We start from the raw sequence: 17,886 nt of genomic DNA, 5'->3' as shown, positions 1-17,886 counted from the left end.
GAGTCCAGAATGAAGTCAGTCATGCCGATTGGCTGGCCGTGATATTGGAATCCTGAGTAGATCGATGTTCGCTCGAACCATTTTTACTCAGCCGCCAAAGCATGCGGGGCTACAACGGGCGATACCAGCTTATTTGAGCACGGAGCTCACGCTGTTCATCTTCATTTCTCTACCAACTATTCTCTCCAACTTTTTTTTTACTCCCTCTCTCATATACCATTCTCCAATCTTCTTTTTCCATAGCAACAGCTGCTAGTTCCTTTCTCGTATTCAACTACCTTTCGCGACTATGGCGAACTTGGATGTTGAAGACGATTATCCAGACACGGTCTTCACTCCGCCGCTGTCGTCTCGCTCCGGTAGCAGAATGCGACCTAGACAGCCTCCCCAGGAAAATTTGAAACAGTTCTGGGAGCAGTTCAACTCCAGGTTCCCAGGTAAAATCTACACTGTTTTGCCGGACAACCCGTATGCTCGTTCCAAGGCCGCGCGGATCCCCAAGGGGGTCGTCAAGGCGCAGGGTGCGGGGAAATCCTATGAGCAAGCTAGCAAAGAATGTTACCGGGCCGTCGACCGGATCGCAAAAGAATGCAGGCGTCTCAATCAGCGATATTCCGATCCACATTTCGATATTGAGATGGACCTCAAAAACGGGCCGCGGAACTGTTTGAACGGTCTTGACAACGATAATATGTATATGCATCCTAAGGGTGTGAAGAGAGTTACTGTAAGCCGTCACAGAATAGATACAGAAACGACAAAGCTAATATACTATCCGCGATTATAGGAGATTTTTGAAAACCCTCAGTTCTATGTTAATGGGCCGACCGCTTCAGATGTACGCCAAGGGCGTGACGGTGACTGTTGGTTCATGGCTGCGCTTTGCACAATGGGCAATAAAGAGGAACTGATAGACAAGATCTGTGTTCACAGAGATGAGCAGGTCGGGGTCTATGGTTTTGTATTCTACAGAGGTGAGTAAAGGTTACTGAGCCGCTGGTGCAGTTATCTAATATAGTCTTCTAGACGGCGACTGGCAGCAATGTATTGTGGATGACAAGCTCTATCTACGCGCTGCGGATTACGACGAGTCTGTTGATGAACGGCCCATTTGGGACGACATCATCCGAAAGGACACCGAGGAGGAATACCGCAAGGTTTTTCAAACCGGCTCGCGTGCGCTTTACTTCGCCCAATGCGTGGACGAAAACGAGACCTGGCTTCCTTTACTGGAGAAGGCGTACGCCAAAGCGCATGGTGACTATTCAGCCATCGAGGGTGGCTTCGTTGGGTAAGATTCCTCGTGGATTGGAGATTATGACTCTGCTGACCTTTTCCTAGCGAGGCGGTGGAAGATTTGACTGGGGGAGTAACATCTGATATCCTCACCAACAATATCTTAGACAAGGATAGGTTCTGGAACGAGGAGCTCATGCAGGTCAACAAGGAGTTCTTGTTTGGTTGCGGCACAGGCTTATACTCGGATTGGCTTACCCCGAACCATCCCAGCCCTCCAAAGGACAGGAAGGGTATTTCCGAAAATCACTCCTACTCAATCATGGATGTCAGGGAGATTGACGGAGAGCGCTTGGTGAAGTTACGGTATGGAAAACCAAATATTCACTGTAGCCAACATTGCTAACAATGTCAGGAATCCGTGGGGAAAGAAGGAATGGAGTGGGCCCTGGAGCGATGGGTCCGAGCAATGGACTCCTCAGTGGATGGAGAAACTTGACCACAAGTTCGGCAATGATGGTGTACGTCTCTCTCCCTGCAAAATGTTTACCTATACTGATTCTGAGACTATAGTTCTTCTGGATATCGTACGATGACCTACTGAAGAGGTATCAACACCTTGATCGTACGCGTTTGTTTGGACCTGAATGGACAATTACGCAACAGTGGACCAGCCTGAACGTTCCCTGGTCCGCAGACTACCATACTACCAAGTTCAAGTTGAACGTGACCAGGCCTGGTCCCGTTATTCTCGTTTTATCTCAGGTTAGTTTCAATACTGCACTACGCTCTAAACATAACTAACCTGAGAAAAGCTGGACACGCGCTATTTTAAGGGCCTCATCGGCGAATATAACTTTGTCCTGAAGTTCCGCCTCCAGCGAGAGGGAGAAAACGACTACATTGTACGAAGTGTTAACAACTGCCTTATTTCTCGGTCCACCAATGCAGAAGTTGATCTCGAACCTGGGGCCTATCACATTCTCATGAAAATCACGGCTTATCGGCAACATGATGCTGTGTCCACGGAGTACGCAGTCAGAGAACTAGCACCTACGCGACGTGAGAAGCTAGTGCAAATTGGCCTCTCATATGACCTAGCCCACGCCAAGGGTATTGTCGTCGAAACTGAAGCGGAAAGGGAAGAACGTGAGGAGCACGAACGCCAGCGAAAAGCGGCTGAGCGAAAGAGACTGCGCGACGAGACAAAGAAGAGGCTGCAACGCGAGTGGATTCGCGAACAAAAGATCATGGCTCGCAGAATGAGAGCTGAGGAGCGACTGGCCGCAAAAGCATCCAGACTCCATATAAACGGCAAGAACCCTGAGCTTGAGGCCGAACGTGTACTTGAGGACAGTCCGGTGGAGTCACCATCAGACTTGAACGGTTACACAAACGGCGTTGACACCAGGCCGCAGAAGAATGGCTCGGTCCCGAGCATCAAATTCGATGAAACTCATGCACTACCTACACCCAACTCTTCGCGCGATACATTCTCCATGCATACCAGTCGCCATCGCTCAACGAACTCCATTAGCCGTCATCGCCGCCACACCCGCAACCGTGACTCCGAACTGCTAGAAGGATTCGAGTTCGACTCGGATATCGACATGCCTCCTGAGGATCCAGTGGCAAGAGCTCCCAGTACGCAGACATCGTTCTGCGATGCTCTCGCCTCCCAAACTGACCCGTGGAATGCGGTCTGTGTGGTTGGGATGCGCGTGTACTCAAAAGACGAGATGCTGTCACTTGAGGTCGTCCGTCCTGTTCCGGATTTTGAGCCCGAGGCAGCGCTTGACATGGATGATCCAGCAGTCAGTGCGACTTCAGAGAAAGGGACCCGACTATTCGCTATGCAATTCGAATGAGCGTGCAAAAATGCTATATTATTTACTACGGCTTGTTTAGAGCGCCATGTATAGGCCTAGTTTTTTAGTTGTCCTTGCGGGTCGGCGTTCAAAATTTGCATATAGCGTGTAACACTTTCCTATTTAATTTGACAGCCTATATAATTTTTTCAATATACAACTATTTGATTCAAAACCATCATCTTTTTCATTTTGCAAAAATATAAAGAGCTATGGCTGGGCTAATGATTCAAGTGGTTAGCGCATTCCGAAAGTAGTTTAGTGTATATCCATATCACTCATGCTGTTTACCTGCGCCTCATCTCCTTCCAACTATCTGGCCCAGCATCATGACGATACGGTGATATGCGACATTTAGGTCCATCAATGCTTATATCGCTTCCGCGACTGCGGCTTTGTAGATTGTCCCAAATATCATATCGGAAGCCTCACAACCCACCGAGTTTCCGTTGCCACCAATTCTTTGGGTCTGCGAGATTCGCGTCCTCGTACACTCAGGATGTCTACAAAGTCCCTGTTGGGGGAAACGGATATGTCTCCTTAAGGTATATATTCTTCTATCTATTTAATAACAAGAATAATGATACTAATGATTGACAGTGTGACTCAACCAAAGCCTGCGAATGTGGCCTCTGCGAATGTGATTATTCGACTTCCTCAAGGGCCACTCTTCCAGAGCTTGCCGAGAGCCGAAACTGGGAATGTTTCATCTGTCTCTGCGCTGAATGATGGATCTGAGAATGTTTCCTCCAACCATACGGCAGACGACACTGTTGCCGCGCGGGTGCTGGCGGACGTCACGTCTTCTACGGTGGTTACCATCGATTACCGTCTAGGTGAAATACCATATGACGAGGACCAAGTCCCGCTACAATTAAGAGTCGGCAGTGATACACAACCAAAGAATTTATATTACCGCTACCCGACACCAGTTCATGATACGTTAGCTGGATTCGACTGGGTCATGCAAAACCTCCAACCAAAACGCCTCGGTCTATTCGGTACGCATATCGGGGGCTCTCTAGCCCTGATGCTAGCACTCTCGGAACCCCGATCTGTTCATGCAATGGCAGCCCTAGACCCTGTTTGCGATTGGACTTCCCTAGACGAGTATTGTACCGCGTCTCGTGCCACCCCCAGGCGACGTCGGGTGCCAAAAGATCTGGTTCCCCTGCTGGAAGCCCGGGAGAGGCTTTTCGCCACACAAGAAAGATACTTTGATTCGTTTGCGTCACCGATTCTATTCCTCCGCTCGGCAGGCAAGTATGTGCCAAAGGTGTTTCCGAAATACCTCACCGGCCCCGAACATCCTATCCCTGTACGGGTGTCAAACGAGCCCGACGAAGAACCCGGCGATTTATGGGATGCCTATATCCCGGATGATCACCTCTATGATGAACTAGGCGCTTTGAACATTCAGCACCCAAATCACGATAATAACCATCTAGTTCGCCGCCGCAAAGCCCTCTCCCGGTGGCCTCCGTACGGGCTGGATTATGGCTCCAGTGGACCGCCTGGCAGATACAGTCGCCAACCTATCGAGCGCCTCGAAGTTTCCTTGCCCTGGGTCCGCCTCTTTACCCATAAACATTCAAAACAGGGCACAAACGAGTCTATGGTCTCAGTATCGCAGAGCGAACCCGCTGATCACCCCGAACATAAACTGCCGAAACGCAGAAGAAATCAAAATACCACAGTACTCTCCAATCAGGCTGCTGATATGGTAGACGTGATGCGCCGGGCGTGCTTCTGGGGGAGGGAAAGTGGGTACGGCAAAGATCGAGTCACCCTTTCCTCTATCTCTATTCCAGAGGAATCTGAAAAGTCAAGTATCGGGCTCGGGTCAGACTCTAACGAAATACTCTCGCACGCCGGTAAATGGTTCGCGGAAACTCTCGATTCAAATTCAGATAACACTTCTTGATACCCTAGTTTTAATACAATGATTATGTTAAGTACTTCTCTGAACACTACGTATTCTATAACGATAAGCCTAAATAAATTACCTGCTTTATGGTCCAAAACCTACTTCTGGTGTACGTTGCCAATGATGATGTAGTATAAAAAATGTTCGCCTTGACCCGTGGTATTCAACCAGCTTCGCCCAATATCATGGATCCGTTTACTGCCCACTCGATCCAGCATGCGACGAAGTCAACAAGTGAATAGCTAGATCCCGATTAGATTCTTGTTCAGTCCCGCAACACAAGCAACAGGTATGAATGAGTTTTAGCTCACAGTAGGGAATATCCCCCACATCAGTCCCAAAGTTCGCGGACTCACGCAGGCCAGCCCCCGTCCACAGTGCAGCCCGCTGCAACGGCGAGTACTTGTAGCTCTCCTCTACGCGGACTTTCTCGCCTGCTTTGATGAGAATTGGACCGTATTGGACGTCCTTCTTAGGCACGTAGAATGCCTGGTGCCGGCCTTTGGACTTGTCGTAGGCCCCCACTGAAGTTGGTGTTAGCTCTTAAGACCATGGCCTAGATCAACACGTTCATTGGCGGATGGTAGTATTGTAGCATACTGTACTCCCACTCTTCAGCCTTGAAGACCTCCTCCCCTAGGATTCTGTTCGCATGCGCGAGCCCATTCAGGATGAATTGTCTGGTTGTTCCGCGCTCGTCGTTGTATGCTTTGTACCTGGTATACCAAAAGATAGAGTTCAGCTTGTAATACGGACGTGGTCCTGTGTGTCCACGCATAGTGGGAAAAGGAGGAGTTACGTACACCCTAGAGGAATCTTGACACCCGTCAAGTCCGATGAGCAAATAATCACGGCCCGGATCAAGAATGTTAGCAAAATGCCCCAGGAAGCTACTTGCATCAGCACGACTAAAGTTTCCGATGGATGAGCCCAAGCTCATGATGCACTTGGGCGTCGAGGAGTTCTCAGAGCGCCTCAGCCAGGTGAGGCCGTCGTCGTAGGTTCCTTGAGTGGTATTAAGACTTCGCATAGCGAGTCAGTTATGCGAGTGAGACATACCATGCAAACCGACAGCCGAGACGTGTCGATATTCTGGAATGGCAGATAGGGTGCGCTGCAGTTCCGGAAGGGAGAGATCGAGAGCAAAGAAGCGACATGGCCGGGCGAGTCTCTCGAGGGCGTTGAGAAGGATGCAGGTCTTGCGCAGGTTACTATAAAATCTATTGTCAGCCTCTCGTTATGGCAAATGGCTTGCATGGATGAGGAAAGGAAAAGCACCCGCTCCCCAGTTCGACGAGCATGGAGTTTGGCTGGATCCGGCGCACGATGTCGATGGCGGAAGTCTCTAGGACCTCAATTTCGACATTGGTCAGGTAGTACTGGACAGTGTCAGGAGTGGGCTTCTTGGAGTGCGTCAAAAGTGTTATTGTGTCCAGCTGGAGTCTGGTATAACCTCGTCAAGAAAAGTTATGGCCTCGAACAGCTGCAGCCCCTTCTCGTCATAGAGCAGCATGGTCGGAAGCGTCCGTTCGGTTCCTTCGTCTGTTTGGAGTCCTTGGATAATCTCATCATGCATGCAGAGTTCTGCTTTACCCTGGCGGATGTCGATGATGCTGGGTTTGGCAGGCTGACTATCCAGCTTGGATGAGATGACCATGCCAGCGCTGGGGAGTGTATTGTCAATAGCCGTTGATGCCATCTTGAGAAAGATTTAGTGTTGTCGTTTAAAAGTAATATCTTCTATAATATTCGTGAGGCGGATTGTATGTTGCGGTAGTTGCTGTCCACCTAGCGCTTAAGTATCCCCCAACGTATTCTCATTACTCCTCCCTATTAGCAATATTAAATCACTCAACCTCGCCATGCCCATCTAAGTTTGTAGGAGTCGATTAGTCCATCCAATTGCACCCGTCACTCCGTGCAGTTCTTCCCGGCCAGACCTCTAGATCGTCCATCCCCTCACACTAAGTAGTGACTTGCATAAGCCCCATTCGTGACAGGCAAGCCAGAAACAGCAACCTGGTATATTCAAGTGCTCTGGCCGTCATACGTCATGGAGGGGTTGATGCATGCACGTTGCCTGATGGCCCCTGTCTAGTGGTGTCGGCGCTACTCGCGGGCTGACGCCATCTTCCATCGGTTTGTTGAAGGTGCCTGGAACCAGGAATCTGAGATGTAGCCAAGTTTTGCTCCTTGTCCAAGCAGGGAACGGATCCTATCTCGTATCTTATTGGCGCTTTAGCATATTCTGGTTATCTTCAGTACTCCTGTCGCGCAGGAGTATTCTTCAATATGCTAGCAATGTTTTGAATACAGAATAATTGCACGCCTGAAGTGTGGAGTTCAGAATTTCAGCCTTGACGAGGCCGAAGGCATTTATGGCTTAGATGAATGGTTAGTGAACTGTTTCTCAGCTCTCAGTCTGATGTCCATGTCCTTTCTTAATCCAGGATCAAAGTGAGAAATTGTTTCTCTTCACAGAGCTGACTTGGTGTCTCAGCCGTAATGCGGTCTTTTCACTTTTCCTGTCACTTGAGCTGTTTTCTCACAACACATTCTCCCTTCTCCCCTTTCCTCACCCTCTTTCCCTCCTCCTCCTCCTTCCTTCTCTTCCCTTCTACCTTCTATCTTCAATTCCTGACAGGCTGTTTTCACGTTCTGCATTGCTGCCCCTGCAACCGAATCCGTGCTGGGCCCCTTCGGGGGACCCTTGGTCCGCCTCTCAGCGTGTACAACATGATGAGTAACCAGTTGAAGAAGATCAAGGTATTTCTCCCTTTTGACTTTTTTAACATGTTACTAAAGAATATATCTCGGCTCAGGTCAAAAAACACCTCCTTAGCCCGAGTCCTTACATCTACGGCCAATACTACCACTTCGTCGGTATAGACTGCCTACCTATACGGTAGCCGCTTTATATCGACATGCCCTCGCCATCTTGGTTGAGGAGATTACAATCAGTCTCAAAACATTCACAAAAACAAAATACCTTTCCATCATGTGCAAGTTCAGTGTTTGGTTATGTCCCTCTGCGTTCACTCGCATCTTTTAACCTCGCCTATTTTGTTTATCATTTTCTCATTTCGTCTCTGTATCCTCTTTGATTTGAGAAGCACGTTCAAACCCGAATTGGAATGGTTCGATATTGCCTAATAAGGCACTTCCTTCCGGACCAGTTTACTGTCTACCAGAGACTCCTTTGCGTACCTATCTACCCAAAACAGACACACCATAGCAAGGCAAGGCAACAACCCATGTTCATTAATACGAAACTTTTCTCTCCACCCGCGGCTGAGGAGATTCTATGTTATTGAGCACACTGAATGACCCAGTCCCATGCTATTTATCTTCTTCACCCCATCACATATCCGGTGCTACTGCTAGCACGGGTACCACAGGCTTCTCACAGACAAAAGGCATTCCACGACGGTGCATCCAACGTCTATCCCTCCATCTATCCTGTCGTCAAATCTGTGGTTTGAAGCTAGACACAATTCTAGTCTCGGCTAGGGTCTAAATGGGATGTTACGAGTGGCTCATAAGTCAGACTCTTCTGGCTACTTCTCGAAGGTAGACTAAATACATGAGGGTCTCTTATGGGGGTTGTTGCAGCGTGCCCCTTGTGATAGAAGCTTTTTCTCGGAGAACGCTAGGCCAACACGCCAGGAACCATGCACGGCTCGGTGTTACCCTGCTATCCCTCGAATTTTATCATCAGTGCCCTGACCAATCCTGGCTACTAGTTTTACTCCCTTTCGATACATACCAGCTTGCCAATCCATATGATTATGAACTCCCAACCTGAGTACGACTGGGTTGCTGGGCAGTCATCCGCGATAAATCCAACGTTGGAAGGCCCATGCTTCAAGAGAAATGAATCATCAATGATCAGATGCTCAGCTTAGTATCGAACATGGTTGCGTTGAGATTCGAAGATGGAGTATGCCTGGAGAGTAGCTTTGGGAAATCAAGCGGAAAGTGTCCCAAAGAAACGATCACACGAAGATGCAGCTCCTATGCCATTCTTCGGGATGATAGTCGTGGAATTTCAACCCTGCGCTTTGCCGCGTATCCATAGACTGTGCGCCTTTGAGGTCATTTCTGGAAAGATGACGACCAGATGCTCCATGTTTGCGGCCTCGGTAATTCCTAAGTGTTGGGCCACCATAGACTCGGTGCTATCTAGGTAGGCCAGGACGGGTACCATCGAGGTATCGGCGATATTCGGCCGAAAACGAGATTCCTGATATACCTCATAGCTATCTTATGTTAGCAGGACGGGCCTTCACGCTGAATTAGTATTCTACATAATACTACCAGGGGTAACGAGGAAACTCTACCGATTTGACGCCTTTTAAAGCCCTGTTCCTTTCAGCCAAGATACCATTTCAGAAGTCTCCTGCATAGAGACGTTTAGCTCTTCCCGAAGTCTCTCCTCCGGCTTCACTTCGATCAACAAGTGGTTTTGAAGGGATTGTTGAACTTCATGATAAACCTTTTTATTGTGACGATATTTGGGGTCAAAATCGGTCAGGTCTGCTGGGTCCGAGGCCTTCCCTCTGGCTACAAGGATAGCACATTTAAACCTGGAGCCCAACTCTGCTCCTGCTTGACTTCGATCAACATTGGTATTTCCTTGGCGGCCTCGGAGCGCAGTTACCCATCTAGACGAGCAACAAATTTGCCCTTAGATGCCGATTGAGGAAAGTGCAAAGTTAAGCTCTGTCTGTGGGGGGCGTATCCCAGCACCATGCAATTCCCATGTCGTCAAGGTGCAACCACGACCTCTGGTGCGAATTAGGAAAGTGGTCCATGTTCCCGCATCAAGAAGAGGTCCCGGGAGGTGGAAGACTTGAGAGGAGGGAGGAGTCAGGAAGGTGTAGAGTAGGTCCTATTTATAATGGGAACTTCAGAGTCTTGACGAAAAATGCATTGTAACGTCGGTAGATGAATTGATTATCTAGTAACTGGCCTGTGGTAGCTGAGATTGCTTGGTCAAGTCACAGTTGCTGCCTACATACGTTTCAAATTGAAGTTATGGGCCCTCGCCAAGGCAATGCAACTGAAACTACATTTGGAGCCTTAACCTCCTAGTGCTAGCCACCATCAGCGTGAAAGCCAATCAAAATTAACTCTACGTATGAAAATGAAAGTTGGGTTTGGAATGCAGAACAATCGTACGTGACATAACACGGCAGCTCTATATATGTCTAGTTGCCAATATAACGTCGGGATGCGCTACTCCCAACCGTCCTGAATCTTCTGCCTGTACTCGGATATTATCTCTGCACTGACATTGCTTCCCCCGCAAACAACAACGACAACCCGGCTCTCTGGCGTCAAGTCGGGGAAGTACTCTTTCAATTTCACCGTGCCTAGCTCAACGCTGATCCCACATGCTAATTCAACTTGCAGCCGCTGTTCGTCTGCAAGTCGAATCACACCCTTAGCAGCCTCTGCGTCTGTGCCGACAGCACTGACAACGTTCACTCCGGTAGGAGGAGATTGAGCGTTCTTTAGGGCCTGTGGAGCAACTCGTACTGCACCCAAGGACGTGGCGAGAGATTTGATACCCGGAAGCGATTGCAGGGACCCGTTTCGGAGGGAAAAGGCCAATGAATCGGCCCCCTCGGTCTCAACGGCCAGAACACGGACCTGGTTGCCTTCCGCTACTTCGCCTGTTTGAGACTGTTGATACCGGCCCAGCCCCTGAACTACACCATTGAACAGTCCGCCTCCTCCAACACTGCAGACGACAGCATCTACAGGGAATGGGGTCTTTGGCCCGTTATCCCTTGGCGGCATTTGCGCTGCAATTTCATCAATCATAGTCTCGGCTCCCTTCCAGACATCCGGATGATCAAAGGGAGGGACGTAGACATTGCGCTTATCAGAGTTGGGATCTTGGTTCTCGATAAATGTCTTCCGGAGATGTGTATCGGCCTCAAACCAATTATCTCCATGCTGGAACACGTCCGCAGCACCGACATCCCGTAACTTCTGCACAATCATAGGTTTCGTGGAATGCGGCACGACGACTGTGCACTGGCAGTTGAGCTCGCGCGCCGCAATTACGGCGGCTAATCCGGCATTCCCGCCGGATGATATGTAGAAATGCAGCTCTTGGTCTTTGTTGACTGGATCTTGGAGGGCAGTGCGAATGAAGTTTCCAATTCCTCTGGTGACTGTGAGTTGCGATATCACCTTTGTGAGGAATGAAGAGTTAGGTTACAATACCTAGATTTGAATGATCCTGACGGCTGCAGGAGATCTAGCTTGAGGAATATTCTGCTAATTCGACATTGTTATTGACGGCGTCAATGAAACTTGGGGTGGCGGCACTTACCATCCTGCGGTCTTTGATAAGGATGCAGACTCAATGAGAGGCGTTTCAATCCAGGGCTTTTTCTCTATAACGGCCATGTTTGAATCTGTGGGTCCTTGGAAGAGACGAGAAAAATGTACGCGACAATATCGTTTCGTGGGATACCAAGCTGGTTATGTATGTTCGTGGCGGACAACGTGTGGAATTCCCACACTTTTGGTCTCCAACCCGCAGCGTTGCAGTGGAGAGCGATGCGCGCCCTGTGACATCCGTACGCTTCACCGCGCTCATACAATTACCACCCATTGGTATGGAGATGATTAACAAAATCCACCTGTCTACAACCTGCTATCGTATTCCAGTATATTCTAAAGCATGTTTGTTAAGGATAGGCTTGATGCCCACTAACTAGTACTGGCCATTGTCCATTACTAACTGTTGTGCGGCTATAGGTCAAGGTATACACTAATTGCGCCAACCATGAATGGAGTCAGCAAACGACCCGTCTAGAGCCCAGAGATATGAATGATCTACCATTTACTATTATCAAATTTGAATAAAAATTCAATCCCCATCCCATCATTCTCCAGCCAAATACACGGCTCCGTTAGCCAAGTCACGTGAAACCCCAGGTCTGCTCTGGCGTCACTCCGATCAACCCCATCCACACCTGCATAATCCCCTCAAGATTATAAACAGCGTCGCCCACGGCACCCCCTCGTCCAAAATGGCGATGAAAGTGCCCTTCTCATTCCAGGGCACTATTCCCTTCCGCAATAGCGGCCAATGCATCCGCCACCGATACCTCCGCCCGTCAGCGACAGCTCGATACCTATCCACGACCAGCCCCCTCCACTCATCCGGCTCCAACAATAACCCGCTGCGGACGCGCGCGAATGTCCGGTCGCGCGAGGAGGAAATCGCCAAATCCCGCCGCTCGATGATTATGTCTGCGGCGGGAATAGCGGCTTGTGCGGTCGCCATGTACGGCGTGATCAAGCTGGATGTGTTCGGGCTGGAACAGCAGCAGGGACAGAAAGCCGAAGAGGGGAACGCCGAGAAGAACGCATCGGCGATGAAGACGGAAGGGCCGGATGGGTTCACGAGTCACCCGTCCGTCATCCGAATCCAGGGCCAGGAGGGTGTAGAGCAGGTCCCGACTGGGACGAGCTCGGTGCCCCTGTTCCCGACTACAATTCAGTTGCCCAAGTACCAGGGGAACTCGACCCCTTCCAATATCCAGTCTGGGGATGAGGTTATTGGCACTGAGGAAGAGGAGTACCAGCTGCTTGGGCTTGGTATCCGCACCGTCTCTTTTTTGAAGATCCAGGTATACGTGGTGGGACTGTACGTGGCTAAATCCGACATCGTGGAACTACAGCAGCGTCTCGTCCAGGTTGCTGTCAACCCCCCTTCGGAGGAGCAAGTGATCTCAAACCCGGTTGGCGCGACTTCGGCTACGTCATTGGTTTCTACGGAGCGCCAGCTTTTGAAGGAACTCCTACTGGATGAGGAGAAGGGCGAGGACGTCTGGAATGCGATCTTGAAGGATGATGGACTCCGCACTGCTTTCCGGATTGTGCCCACACGTAACACAGATTTCCTGCATCTGCGAGATGGCTGGGTGCGGGGAATCACGGCGCGGGCGCAAAAGGCCAACCTCAAGGCCAAGGCTGCCGCTCAAGTAGGCGAGGCTGCTCCCCTCGGAGAATACCAGGATGAATCGTTCGGCTCGGCTATGAATGACTTCAAGGGCTTGTTCGGTGGTGGTCAGCGCAAGAATGTGCCCAAGGGACAGACACTCGTACTGATGCGCAGTGCCCATGGGGAGCTGGATGCGCTGTTCCAGCCTGATGCCGCGAAGCCGTTCCGATTCATGGGTCGGGTTTCCGATGAGCGGATCGGGCGGCTGGTTTGGTTGAACTACCTGGCTGGAAAGAACGTGTCAAGTGAGGACGCTCGACGGAGCGTCGTGGATGGTGTTATGGGAATCGTTGAGCGGCCGATTGGGACAATTGTTCAGAAGATTGTGTAATGGCGTTATTGCCCGTGTATTAGTAGTCGATCTCCCCTACAGTGTCTAAACCTCTGTACAAAGCATACCAATTTTACCAGAATCCCTTACTGCGACTACGTTTTATAACCGCGGACGGGCAAGGAATGACGTCAACCCCTGTACACACCCACCAAAATCGGAGAGCGTTGTATTCAGTGGACTAGAAAAGAAAAGAGCAATATAGGTATTCATATAGTTCTAATCTCTACCTCGCAATCCCCATTCTAAACTAGGTACAAAGCGAGGCCATACATCCTTTAATCATCAAAGTCGCATTTACAATGCGCCGGCCTCCTTCAGGAGCGCGGGCAGCTTGTCCTTGAGGCCCTGCAGATCGGAGTTTCCGCCAATGTGCTCCTTCGCGATGTAGACGTTGGGCACGGTGCGCTGGCCGCTGAGTTCTTGAAGGGCGTCTTGGATGGCACTTCCTTCATCTATAACCGTAGGTGGCATCGTTAGTATACCAGTCACAATCCGAGTATGGTCTTTCTTCATAAGGGCGCGATGGGTAATAAGTAAAGGACGTACCAATCTGGTCGAGCTCCAGCGCGTAGTACTTTGCGCCTAGTTCAGAGAGGAGGCTCTTGCTGGCCTTGCAGTAGGGGCAGTAGGACTTGGAGAAGACGACTAGAATTCATTATACGTCGGTTAGCATCGGTTCTTGACATCATGGTCGATAAAAAGTAAAAGCGAAGTATATAAAAAAGAACACAGGGACGAGAGAGACATACCAACGCCATTCTCATCGATGATGCTCTGGGCCTTAACCTTCGCGGCGGACATTGTGGCTGGTGATGTGGGTGTAAAAGACCCGAAAAGACGGCGGAATATGGAAGCGATGGTGGGCAACTGGTATCTGGGAATCCCAGAAATCAAACAAGAAAAGGTTGGATGAGGGGAATAGAGAGGGGATTTATTGAGTTGGGCGGTTATGACGAAAGAGGGGTTGGTAATCGATGAGGAGCACGCAATGGATTGTTCCAGAGCAAGTTGGTTCAGTAGTTCCAATGGGAGACGGAGGAGTTTGGCGGCGAAGAGGACAAGAAATCCGACCTCGGCGACGCCCAGAACACCGATAGTCACCGGCCGCAGACACCGATTACAAATACTCACGTGACAACTATCCTACGTACACTATTCGACGTACGAGACAACCTGAACAGATAACTATCAATAGCCTAAACTAGACAAATTGAATGGATGAGACAGTAAAAATACGCATCGTGAAGTCATCAGGGACCCCCCGAATGCGAAATTTCAGATCTTCGCCCCGGAAACATGTCGCTCAAACATTCTGGAGGTCGAGCAACGAGAAGGTATCAAATGCAAGAAATCATACAAGGAAGGGTTATGGCCACAACACCATACGTAGATCAAATAGGAGATGGCAAAAGAGGGCAGAATATGACGAGATGGGAAATGATCTAGGACGCAAAAAAATAGCTGTCGAATACAAAACACCGACCGTCCCTAAACGCTGAATAAACAACTGGAAAAAAGGAAAAGAGTAAAAAGAGAAGGGATATAGATGAAGTTAAGAAGAGATGGGTGCGCTTTTTATACGGTACTCTGAAATCACATCACGATGCAACATCCGCACCCCTTCTCTACCTTTTCGTCTTCTGGGGGTGGCCCTTGAGCTGTTGTAACGGTTTGACTGTTGAATCTTGGTGTCAATTGGGTTGGGGGTGTGTCCTGCAGCTTCGGCATCGGGCTATAGCCCGTGCTTGTGCCGGGCCGGGTTCCCGGTTCGGGACTCCTGGACATTGCATGCAGACCCAAGCCCTCCGTCTTCAGCTGGTCCGGCTTCTCTGTCTCCTTGGGCTTGTCCTGAGGACGGGCTGCATCAGGTGCAATTGCAAGCGGTGCAAATTCACGATCATACGTGGTTGGCGTCTTGCCTTCCTTGGCCCATTGCTCTTGTTGCAGTTTGCGCGCGTGGGTGGGTAGTATTTGTTGATCTGGAGGTAGCCGTGGATCAGGCTTGTACATGGTTGCCAGCCATGGTGGGTCTCCCTCTGGACGGTTGACTGCTGTTGGAGGACGAGGTTCCCCAGATCTAGTCGTGGGACGCTGGGCGTTATTACTCGAAGTTGCCCGGCTTCGTGGCGTCGACTTCTTCTGGTGCGGAGCCGAAGTGTTTCTCTTAGTTGCGCCAGGTTTGCCAGAAGACTTTTTGGAAGTTGCGTTTTGAGGCGCCTGGACCCCCCTGCTCCCGGGCCTGCTCTCAGGCGCGGGGCTAGAAGTTGAAGCAGAATCCAAGGTGAGAGGTTCACTAGCTCTTCGAGGCATTGCGATCGAAGGACGATTCTCTTCTTCGTCTGTCGGCGCCCGTGAGCGTGGGGTGAAGTAATCCCGGTCGATTTGGTCGGATGATAGAGGTGCAGGGCTCGACATTGGAATTGGAATTCGAGAGGAACTTTTCCGCAGTGCAGGATTGCGGTATATACTCGACGCACCGGATTCCCTGTCTGCCGCAATTTCCTCAGGACGTCGGAGATCCCAGAATTTCCGTTCTTCATCTGGAACGTCGTCATCATCCGCTAGGTTTGAAGAAACACCATTGTTGCGCTGATCTTCTTGGAGATCTGGCCAAGGTTCCGTTTGTTCGGTGGGCGGCGATGTAGCTACAGTACTTCCGTTGACAATATGTTGATCTCGACTTCTTCCGCGTCCAGCTCTAGTGCTCCCAGTCCCGGGTCGACGATGAAATAGAATGGCGGCTTGCTGTAACTCTTCGCTCTCAATGCGGGCTAGTTTATCACGGTGAATCCACTTCTCCTCGTTTTCCCCATTCTGTTCGTCATCGCCGTCCTTTGAAACACTTTTCCTAGTCGGTCCATTGCTATGTGGTCGGCTTAAAACGTCCTGCACGCCTCCACTCTCACTTTCTCGGCGGCTGGTGCTTGCATCCCGGCGTCCTCGAGATGCATAGTGGGACTGTTCGTGGGCGTATGCGTGTTTGGATAACGAGGAGCTACGTGAACCTTTGGAGCCGCGGTCTCGAGACTTTGCATCGCGGGAGGTTCTTGTTCGGGATTTGGAGCGACGCCTGTTGTTCTATTAAACAGGAGGTTAGTTATTAACTAGGCTGTTCCTCGGAAGGCGAAATCATATAGACAAATCATATATTGGGAACTCAATCCAACCTAATGTACATACCTCATTGTTGACTGGAACAGAGTATTCCCATTGCTGCTGGCCCCCGTCTATGGTGCTAGCCGATGACCAAACATCTGCGGAGTACGTTGCAGTAGCTGTGCCCGCCATCCCAGTAGGTAATATAAGTACGTAGTGTTAATAAATTGAGGCCAGACCAGCTGGTCCCTATTCGGGAATGAGGTGTGAGTATAGGTTGAAAGTCGAGAAAATAATAAAAGCGCGGTTGCCCCTGGGTCCCCTTCTCGGTAATCAGTCCATCCTAGTCAATGAAACAATGCCAACAAAGACTACAGTGGGCGTTCCCAACCAAGATTCGTGGACCTGGGAGGTTGAGGTTGGGTATGTATTATGCGAGGGCGGGGTGAATTAAGGAGGCCGTACACGCTCTCTCCGGAACTGTTGGGGGAAAATGTGCGGCAGGGGAAAAGGTGTGGCGAACCGAAAACAAGGTCGCCAGAAACAGGTAATTGTAAATAGGAGGGAAATGTGGGACTTCGAGTTCCTTTGGTTTGGAGCTTCTCAAACTGCTGTGTGGTTTGGTTCAGGACCGACGGATCGTACCGTGGGAATGCCTCGGGCGAAGGAATATTATAGGCGAACGGCGAAAACGAAAAGACCACGCAGTAAAACAGGAAATACTATGCTGAAGAAGCCGAGAACGAAATCGGAAAACGGAGAGCTTATAGGAAGAGTAAGATGGTCGGACGATGCGAAAGAGAAGAAGAGGGGGGAAGAAAAAGAAGATGCGGAAAAGGAGTGAGGGAGAGAAGCTGAAGGCGGGACGGGCCTGGCTTGGTCTGGTCGGGTTCGCTGGGAGGTCAGTGTCAAAAGAGGTTGAAAGAAAGACTGAGAAAAAAAAGTTCACAGGAAGTGGATCAGATACGGTTGACAGGAAAATATTCGATGGTCCTGTGGTTGACCAGCACAAAGGAGGAGGAGGCAGGGAGGAGAGAAAAGCTGGCGGAGCACAGCAGCAGCACGGGGGAGAAGCACTCACTTCAACACTTGGCTTCACAAAGACTATCACAAACTAATTCACACCCGTTACTGAGTTAAGCTTAGCGAGCAGCTAGTCCCTACCATCTCTCTTCCCCGGGCCGCAACAGTCTCGAACTTCCAGGCTTCAGGGAGCCAATAGCAGATGGCAGTCAAGGCAGATCAGATGCCCACTGGCTTGGGACCATCTGGACAGCCATGTGCAGCACAGTATTGGCTGAGCGATATCTCACAAACCAATGTTGCAGCAAGGACAAAGCCTGCTATGTCAGGATGTCAATCGGCAAGTGCCTGATGTGACAGATCAAGACCTTCT

The 17,886-nt window shown here is 50.1% G+C and overlaps 8 protein-coding genes across 8 annotated transcripts; 3 read left to right on the top strand and 5 right to left on the bottom strand.

Moving 5' to 3' along the window:
- Window positions 1-289: 289 nt before the first annotated feature.
- Window positions 290-5,028, top strand: ASPVEDRAFT_138375 (calpain-like protein; the record flags this gene model as incomplete). The annotated part of the gene is made up of 8 exons (XM_040807480.1): window positions 290-727; window positions 788-974; window positions 1,027-1,291; window positions 1,342-1,602; window positions 1,652-1,757; window positions 1,810-2,001; window positions 2,052-3,050; window positions 3,721-5,028. The coding sequence occupies 8 exons, from the start codon at window positions 290-292 to the stop codon at window positions 5,026-5,028; spliced, it is 3,756 nt and encodes a 1,251-aa protein (XP_040671233.1).
- A 457-nt stretch (window positions 5,029-5,485) lies between these two features.
- ASPVEDRAFT_44981 (uncharacterized protein) lies at window positions 5,486-6,785 on the bottom strand. The gene is made up of 3 exons (XM_040813178.1): window positions 6,310-6,785; window positions 6,091-6,242; window positions 5,486-6,036 (listed from the first exon to the last, which is right to left on the bottom strand). Exons 1-3 carry the CDS (start codon window positions 6,330-6,332, stop codon window positions 5,588-5,590), a joined length of 624 nt encoding a protein of 207 aa, XP_040671231.1. The 5' UTR covers window positions 6,333-6,785; the 3' UTR covers window positions 5,486-5,587.
- On the bottom strand, window positions 6,162-6,785 carry ASPVEDRAFT_44980 (uncharacterized protein). The gene has a single exon (XM_040813176.1). It carries the CDS (start codon window positions 6,728-6,730, stop codon window positions 6,455-6,457), a length of 276 nt encoding a protein of 91 aa, XP_040671232.1. The 5' UTR covers window positions 6,731-6,785; the 3' UTR covers window positions 6,162-6,454.
- A 659-nt stretch (window positions 6,786-7,444) lies between these two features.
- ASPVEDRAFT_852713 (uncharacterized protein) lies at window positions 7,445-8,138 on the top strand. The gene is made up of 2 exons (XM_040817671.1): window positions 7,445-7,797; window positions 7,854-8,138. The coding sequence occupies exons 1-2, from the start codon at window positions 7,537-7,539 to the stop codon at window positions 7,938-7,940; spliced, it is 348 nt and encodes a 115-aa protein (XP_040671230.1). The 5' UTR covers window positions 7,445-7,536; the 3' UTR covers window positions 7,941-8,138.
- Window positions 8,139-10,184: 2,046 nt separating this feature from the next.
- On the bottom strand, window positions 10,185-11,566 carry ASPVEDRAFT_44974 (putative L-serine dehydratase). The gene is made up of 3 exons (XM_040813175.1): window positions 11,378-11,566; window positions 11,269-11,322; window positions 10,185-11,209 (listed from the first exon to the last, which is right to left on the bottom strand). The coding sequence occupies exons 1-3, from the start codon at window positions 11,452-11,454 to the stop codon at window positions 10,270-10,272; spliced, it is 1,071 nt and encodes a 356-aa protein (XP_040671229.1). The 5' UTR covers window positions 11,455-11,566; the 3' UTR covers window positions 10,185-10,269.
- A 523-nt stretch (window positions 11,567-12,089) lies between these two features.
- On the top strand, window positions 12,090-13,391 carry ASPVEDRAFT_138169 (chalcone isomerase domain-containing protein; the record flags this gene model as incomplete). The annotated part of the gene is made up of 1 exon (XM_040807464.1): window positions 12,090-13,391. The coding sequence occupies one exon, from the start codon at window positions 12,090-12,092 to the stop codon at window positions 13,389-13,391; it is 1,302 nt and encodes a 433-aa protein (XP_040671228.1).
- Window positions 13,392-13,688: 297 nt separating this feature from the next.
- ASPVEDRAFT_138569 (glutaredoxin) lies at window positions 13,689-14,195 on the bottom strand (the record flags this gene model as incomplete). The annotated part of the gene is made up of 3 exons (XM_040807506.1): window positions 13,689-13,846; window positions 13,941-14,039; window positions 14,144-14,195. The coding sequence occupies 3 exons, from the start codon at window positions 14,193-14,195 to the stop codon at window positions 13,689-13,691; spliced, it is 309 nt and encodes a 102-aa protein (XP_040671227.1).
- Window positions 14,196-14,987: 792 nt separating this feature from the next.
- Window positions 14,988-16,682, bottom strand: ASPVEDRAFT_55357 (uncharacterized protein; the record flags this gene model as incomplete). Its single annotated transcript, XM_040815063.1, has 2 exons — window positions 14,988-16,472; window positions 16,575-16,682. The coding sequence occupies 2 exons, from the start codon at window positions 16,680-16,682 to the stop codon at window positions 14,988-14,990; spliced, it is 1,593 nt and encodes a 530-aa protein (XP_040671226.1).
- Between the last annotated feature and the right edge of the window lie 1,204 nt (window positions 16,683-17,886).

This window comes from Aspergillus versicolor (assembly GCF_001890125.1).
Source record: "Aspergillus versicolor CBS 583.65 unplaced genomic scaffold ASPVEscaffold_9, whole genome shotgun sequence".
NCBI lineage: Eukaryota > Fungi > Ascomycota > Eurotiomycetes > Eurotiales > Aspergillaceae > Aspergillus > Aspergillus versicolor.
The sequence above is the reverse complement of the archived record's forward strand: the minus strand, read 5'-3'. Positions and strand labels throughout refer to the sequence as shown.